General features: G+C 44.8%; 2 protein-coding genes across 2 annotated transcripts; one reads left to right on the forward strand and one right to left on the reverse strand.

Annotated features, from left to right (window-relative positions):
* The first annotated feature begins 1,633 nt into the window (after positions 1 to 1,633).
* LOC119281777 lies at positions 1,634 to 2,612 on the forward strand. Its single transcript, XM_037562213.1, has 2 exons — positions 1,634 to 1,744; positions 1,882 to 2,612. Exon 2 carries the CDS (start codon positions 1,926 to 1,928, stop codon positions 2,307 to 2,309), a length of 384 nt encoding a protein of 127 aa, XP_037418110.1. The 5' UTR covers positions 1,634 to 1,744; positions 1,882 to 1,925; the 3' UTR covers positions 2,310 to 2,612.
* Positions 2,613 to 5,961: 3,349 nt separating this feature from the next.
* On the reverse strand, positions 5,962 to 7,946 carry LOC119277695. Its single transcript, XM_037559000.1, has one exon. The coding sequence runs from the start codon at positions 7,267 to 7,269 to the stop codon at positions 6,070 to 6,072; it is 1,200 nt and encodes a 399-aa protein (XP_037414897.1). The 5' UTR covers positions 7,270 to 7,946; the 3' UTR covers positions 5,962 to 6,069.
* Positions 7,947 to 8,007: the final 61 nt, after the last annotated feature.

Below are 8,007 nucleotides of genomic sequence, written 5' to 3' on the forward strand. Positions count from 1 at the left end.
GATCATTCCTCGCTACGCAACACCATCAACCAGTGAGTTTCTGCATCAACAGTCCAGACAAATTCTGCTCATCAAATTTTATTTTACTTTCTAAACAACAAGGGAAGGATACATGTTCGAATTTACTGGGGTGCTGAGGTGCACCAAGGCACTAGCATATCCCGTACGGATGGTCTCCTTTTGATGCGACGAAATACACATCTGTTAACGAGTCTATGGAGGTACATGGGACTTGACACCTTGTTAACTTCAATTTCAACTTCTAGGAAGAGCTTAAAATTCTTGATTTTTCTCTTTTGCCAATTTTTAGGGTCCTAAAATGTTCTTAGTTGCTTTTGATGCGTCTAAAAGTATAAAGTATATTTCCTCTATTTCATATTTTTCTAAAATGAATGAAGTGTATTTTTCAGACATAAAATGTTGTAGAGTTTATATGTCTCTAGGTTCAAAAAGATTACTATTTCATTTGTAAAAGTTGCATTATGTTATACTTTTTTCCTAGGGAAATATATTACACTTGTTAAAGCTATGTGCACTGCAATGTTTTTGACCCCATTCCTTTTTATGGTATCGGGATAAAGCCACTCTATGAATTCTATCTAATATAGTCATTCATTGTTCATATATTGATACACACCTCCCTTGGTCTTAGCAGTCATATGGGGTGACCAACCCATTATACATAGTTGTGCTATCTAGGAGTGTCCATATTTATATGAGACATGCTTGTATGAAACATGCGCATCTTAAACTAATAATAGGGTGAATAACTAAGAATGCATATAATTTATTTTATTAGATTATTACACAATTGTTTCATACATAGTTGTGCATAGTTGCATGTTCAGAGAAATAGCCTAGTGAGGATCGCCTATTTGATTATATAGGATACACCATGCCAAGAGAAAAGAGCCTGATGCAAATATATAGGTCAATAAAAAGAGGCTGTATTTTTTATTTTGTTTTGCAGAATTGGTATCTTCTCAGTGTTTTTGACATTGTTATTTACTGGCCAAGTTGCATATCTTCTTTTTCTTTGCGGGGAAAGTTCCCCAGCATTAAATCTACTGATGTATAATTCTTTGGCAAACATTTTTAGACCTATAGTTTGGCATGATTATTTAAAATGTACAACTACATTGTCAAGCATTCGAAAAAAAACTTTTAGTGCAATCAATCTCACTAATGTAGATGCTCTCCATCAGTGAGTGATGCTCCATCCAGCCTCCACAACCTTCAGCTTGAAGGGGATTGACCGGAGCATCAATGGCGGCTGTTCTCGTATTAGGCTGGTTGTAATGGGTAGTATCATAAGTTAGCATCATGCATATGATACTAGTCTATGATACTACCTTCCTAATGCATAGTATCATATGATAGTATCATATATGACTTTATCTATTACCATGCATGACACATACTAGTGAGCATTTATTATGATACAGTATCATGATATGATGCTCAACCCTCTCTTACTTCATTTAATTCTATGTCACCTCATCAAAGTTGTCTAGTTGGCATGCATGATACTATGATACTCCCATTACAACCAGCCTTAAAGAAAACCACCACCACCATCCTCCTCCTCATTATATAACGAAGCTAGGGGAGAGGCGCATGACAAATAGTCGTACCCAGCAATAGTTATACGCAACCACGCAGAGAGCTCCAATCCACCAGCACGTCGTCGATCGTACTGCTCCCTGCCTCCCCGCCGCATACCCTTCGGCGAGCTAAGTCCAAGGTAACGCCCGCATCGTGCCGGCTCGTGCGATGTGTCCCCCACGCCGCGCTCAATATATATATGGCAGCTCCTGTAGAGCTATCCATTTCTGTGTGTTGTGAGCTCGAGACACCAATGTCATCGTCCCCATCGTGCAGCTGCGTGCAGTGAGAGGGACGACGAGCGGTGCCGGTGGTCGAGGATGAGCAGGAACGGCGGCAAGGTGTCGAAGCTGGAGAGCCTGCGGCTGAGCCTGTCGCGGGCGCGGGGCGGCGGCGGCGGGCAGTCGTCGACGACGACCACGGCGCGGCCGGGCGGCGGCGGGGGCGTGAACGGCGCCATCAGCACGTCGCCGCGGCGGCTGTCCTCGTCTTCGTCGTCCACCGCGTCGCCGCCGAGCTCGTGCGTGTCGTCGGAGGGCAGCCCGGACGCGGCGGCCGGGGCGCCCATGGTCCTGGCGGGCTGCCCGCGGTGCATGATGTACGTGATGCTGTCGCGGGAGGACCCGCGGTGCCCCCGCTGCCACAGCGCCGTGCTGCTCGACTTCAACGACGACCAGCAGCGCCGCCCGCGCCAGCGCCGGTGAAACCGCCGCCGATCTCAGTTCGTTCCTTCAAGTCGTCTCGTAGCATCGCCATTCGTGATCGAGTTAATTTTGTTGACTTCTGGGAGACGAAAGAGAGATGCCTAGTTTGTTGGCTCGCAAGCCGATCAAAAGAAATTATTTCATAGACCTGTTCTTCCATGCTGCGTGCACTGTCGGCGGATGGAGTTGGGTCTAGGTAATAATTTCGTGTGGTTAGCGCGTCTTTTGCAATTTAAGTATTTGATGGTCTGCTCAGAATTACTGCGCCACAGTGCAAATATTTAATCTTCTCTGTCATGAACATTTGAATGGAAGTAATGCTCCTGTCCCTTGTCCTGCCATATCAGCACAAATATGTTTTTCTTTTTTGCGAATGATATCGGCATAAATATGCTGAAGCAATGCGGGGTGATTGGCCAAATGTATAGAAGATGAACATTGTGCATTGAGTTGTAGTGGTTCACTGGTTTCTTTGAATGAATTGGTTCGTCATTAAAAGGGTTTTCCACAATATCCTGTTTGCAGGGTTTAAAACCCCGGTACCTTCCTTGAGGTATATAAACCCTACGAAATTTACCTTCAAGCCCGCAAACATTGCATTTTTTTAAGCCAAGAAAATATGATGTTCAATGCAAACTGTCAACAAAAGAGCATCAAATTGAGGTCATCTTACATCCATAATTAGGTTTCATGACAAAAGACCACCACGCATTAAGAGTTGAGACTAAGAGCAACTCTAGCAGATTCCCTAAACCCAACACCCTCTAAGAAATTATCAAAAATAGAGAAAACTCACTCTAACAAATTCCCTAAGTTGCCATGTATCCCAAAAGCTTTCCTAAATGCTACAGAACCGACGTTCAGATTTTTAGGGAGTTCCGAGCCAATGCCCTCAGGCACGTCGGATCCCGCACACGAATCCTAAAGCCTTTGCTCTCACATACCCCTCCGAGCGAACTAAGAGCCGGCGGCACTAAATGGTTCACTTAGTATGACGACGTGAGTGAACGCGTTCGGGATGGTAATTTCCGCCATGAACACAACACGGCACGAACCCTCCGGTACATGTGTGCCACAGGTCATCGGATCATCGTGGCCAGGTCTATGCTCGGACCCGGGGAAGGCTTCGGCGACGGCAAAACAAAATAATGAACCTGGTTCAACCTCGCTCCATCACAAACATATGCATGGTGCAAATCGGAATTTACATTTTGCAAAGAAAACGCAAACCGTGTAGGGATTTTTCAATTGTTGCCATATAGGAGTACAAAACATAGTGCCAAAAAACTTACTACTCCCTCCGTTTCAGTTTACAAGCCCTATGCGTATACCTAGGTTTTCAATTTTATTGCACTAATATAAACTATATAACCCAAAAATTATAACGTTTGAAAATAGAACATCTGAAGTTTATATTGATATATTTTTTGTAATATATAACTTATATTAGGTTGGTCAAATTGACGACTTATGGGCACGCGCACGCCTTATAAACTGTGAGAGAGGGAGTAGCAGATCTCTTGAAATCCACCATAATATGTTCTTTCTCGAACCCCTGTCACACTCATAAGCCTCTAATTGCTCCACGCCTCAGTCTTGCACATGCATGCCAAACTTCCAATGCAAGTGGAACCCCTTGTTACTACGAGTACATCCCCCCTAGCCCCCTGGCCCTAAGAACACGATTAAACTACGGGCCACGTTGGCAACACCATCACCGTTCTGAGCTGTCCCCCACGTTTGGGCCGTGAAACCGTCCGGTGACACCGACGGACGGTGATCGGTGAAGGACGGCGCGGCGAGGAGAGAAGAAAAATGCCGCCGGGTGGCTAGATAGAGTTCATTGAAAGGGGAGGGGAAGGGCGATCAATTCCTCCATTAAGCCGTATGAATGCCCGAGTAATTGGAGACAGTTGTGAGCATGAGGTGGTGTCAGGCGGCAGGGCGGGCGATTAAACCAGAGCCCGCGCGCCAACCTTTCCGCTTCAATGCAATGCTCGGCCACGTCTCGGAGAAGAAGGAGCAGCGGCAGCGGCGTCCCTGCTCTGCTCTGCTCTGTTGTGATCGCCATGCCATGCAAGCTGCAGCAATACAATACGCGGAGTTAAGTCCGTGTCCTCTGCCTACCACTTTGCCAACTGGAGTACGTATTCAGTGCCGGCAGAGCTGCTTATACCAAGCGTACGTACCGGGCTACCGGCGCTATCGATCGACCCGTGTGATTGTGATGGCCTACATACTCCCTCCATTTCTTTTTAGTCCGCATATAAGGTTTGATCAAAGTCAATTTTTTTTAACTTTAATTAAGTTTATAAAAAAAATATCGAGATTCATAATATGAAATCAATATTGTTAGATGCATCATGAGATTAATTTTCATACCATATAGCTTTAGTATTGTAGATGTTGATATTTTTTCTATAAAGTTGATCAAACTTTATAAAATTTAATTTTGACCAAATCTTATATGCAAACTAAAAAGGAACAGAGGGAGTACATGTCACTTCAAAGCAAGTAGTAGCAAGTGAGCAAGCAGTGAGCAAATTGGTTACCAATACCACGGCAATTAAGATAAAAACAATAATGTACTAGTACTACTGAGTATCGGTTCACTTTGCCAGCTACCTGAAAATGAACAATCAAGTGCTCCCTCCGTTCACAAAAACGGAGTATAAGATGTTTTGAATATTTCAATATAGACTGCATACAAACTAAAAATAAGTGAACAAACACACCAATATGGATCGGAGGGAGTAGAACATCTTATATTTGTGAACGAAGGAAGTAGTAGTAGTAGTAAGTACTCCGTGTACACAGCACGGCACGGCACGGCATCCTGGTTGTCAGTGGAGTGCACTGAGTGACTGAATCACGGACAGCTCTTGCTTAGATCCTCCTCCTAAACTGTCTGCTGTTAACCTCACCACCACAATTAAAGGGTTGAATGCCGCATAGTGCCCAGAGGAAACTATCAAGGGCTCATGAATCGCGGTTGTTGCGTGGCCAGGGTTACAGATCAGGCTGGTGACCTGTGGCGGCCATCTGGCTGTGTAAATGCCGAGGTGGTGGTCAGGTCAGCGTGCCGCCTTAGTTAGATGCTAACAACAGAGGCAAAACTGTTGCTGGTGGCTGCCGCGCAGGAGTACAATTCCATGGAGGATGCTTGCTTTGCTTGGAAAGCCAGCGACTACTCCCAGCCACAACACGCGGGGCTAGCACAGATTGTACACTAGATTTTGTTTTTTATACACAAACAAAACATTCAGTTCTCAAACCCAAGAAATATTGATGCAAGAGCATGCGAGATGAAATAACTGCGTACAAAACATTCAGCTCTCAGACCCAGGAAAAATTGATGCAGAAGCAAAGCTGCTGCCTGATGATCCAATGCTGGCTCTATGTTGCCAACTCGTTAACCTGCAAGATGAACAATGTCTTCACCTCATTCAAACAGGAAAAATGCTCAAACCCCGTCGGTTCCAGCACGGAAAAGCAATAGCAATTTCACAAGCATGGCTAAAAACTGAATGATGAAAGTAATTGCAGAAGCCTGGGAACAGGTTCTAAGCACTCGTACCGCCATATAATATCTGCTGCCAGGTTTAGAGAAACTGAAGGAAAATATAACTGCAAAAAGTTCCAGTACTCATCATGATGAGCATCCTGTATCAAGCCGCAAAAGTGTTTTCCCCTGTTGAGAAGGGGAGAATTTTCAGAACAAACCGGTACATCAGTAGGTTGTAGTTGCCCACGACAACAATCACTTCCCAGCAGAGTAAAACATGCTGGGGTACACCCAGAGGTTCTGTGGGTAACGAAACATATTTCTTGCGAACACAAGGTCCCGACTGGCGGATGGATCCTTCATAAGATCCGGCTCATTGCCCAACCATCGTACACCCCAAGGTTGAGAGTGGTGAGTGTAGTACAAGCAGTTGCTTCTCCCTCCCCACCGTTCTGGGTTAACACAGGAAAATGGTGGGGTCCTAATGTCAGCTGCAACGAAGAGTGCCCAATTGTCCAGCTTCTTCATCTCTACCCATTTTGCTGGATTGGTAGACATGTCAAGGCGGTGGAGTGTACAGAAGCCTGAACTATAGAATGAGCTTAATAGAGAATAGCAAACCATCAGAAGCATATCGCTACAGACCACAAGAAATGGTTTCGAATGCATGCTTGGGATCTTGCCGCCGCACCACTCTATTGGTAGTTCTTGCAGGCCAAGCTGGGGTGCCAACTGCAAAATGTAGATCTTCATATGATCATCCATGGCAATGAACTGACCATTTAATTCCACAATCTGCTGTACTTGCACATTGGAAAGCTTGAGTTCAGACCAAGAGTCACTTCCAACTGGCCAGTCAAATAGGGAGGATTTTGTGCTGACAAGGAGGCGTGAGCTGGGTGATGCAAGGGGAGCAGTCAGAGTGCTACAATAGTACGACTGAAAGAAATCGTGGTTCAACTCAGGGAGACATGGAGGTGAAACTTCTGCACCACTAAATGCATCAACAACAAGACAATGTATGTGCTGGAAGAGGATGAGCTGACCATAGGAAGAACCAGCAAAATAAAATTTGCTCTGCAGAATTTCTTCACGTATCTGGCAGCGATAGTTGGTGCTTGGGTTGGATGGATCAACAAAGATTAATCTATGTGGCTTGGCACGACCATTGCTAGCAGGTTGGATGCAGGGGTTTTGTCGGATGAGGAAAGGGGGGTTTGAGAAGCAGAAGGTAGATTTGGATGGGTATGAGAAGAAAGCGGCACGCCAAGGGCGGCAGGTGGCAGCAAAGGCAAGAAGGTCAACGGAGGAGCCCAAGATAGCAACAATTGAGTGTAGCAGGTCATCTGGGAGGTCTGCCCAGCCTTGGAGATTGGACACAGCAAGGTGTTTGGATATAGAGGTAACCAACAGTTCTCTGGGGCTGAGCATGATGACAAACTCTCTGCAAAACATAATAAATTCAAGGCCAGAAGATTAGAAATATGAGCTGGTGAAAATATGCAGAATAGAGGCAGATAGTTTGCTAAAACTACAGATAAACATATAGTGTTGCTCTTGTTCACATCTAAGCAATAACCATAACTAACCGCATACACTCTTGTATACCAAGGAACTTGTTCTACACATGTGCAAATATGGGCACAGGTTTCATTAGGGAAATTTACAGAACTACAATCATGCAGCAACATAAAGTAAAAACCACACAAAGCAGGAAGGAACCATGTTGGGCCATGGGAAAGTGCTAATCTTCAGAAACCATGTTCATCTCCAGGACTCCCCGCAAAACAAATGCACAAGTTCAGAACATGGGATGACTAGAAAGACGACATATGCTCCTCGTTTTGCCTAGTGGTGCACAAAAGATAAGCAGTTCTGGCTAGTGCTAATATAGATATACTTGAAAGAATTATTTATACCCAAGTCTCGTTTCCATTTGCACACAGTCTCGATCATCCAGATCAAAGATGGGTCTTATATGCCACCAATCCACACCATCTAATAAGAAATCAAACAGTTCCACCCGGCTGGGGTTTTCAATCGAAGTTTGTGCCATGTCTATATCGCAAACCAGAACCGAGCGAAATCTAACCCTATCCATCAACGCGAGCCTAATTCTTCAAACAAGAACAACCGCACGATGTGCTTCTTGTTAGGTCTGGATTTGGAGGCACATACACACAGCAGATAATA

Source organism: Triticum dicoccoides, chromosome 3B, assembly GCF_002162155.2.
Source record: "Triticum dicoccoides isolate Atlit2015 ecotype Zavitan chromosome 3B, WEW_v2.0, whole genome shotgun sequence".
Taxonomy (NCBI): Eukaryota; Viridiplantae; Streptophyta; class Magnoliopsida; order Poales; family Poaceae; genus Triticum; species Triticum dicoccoides.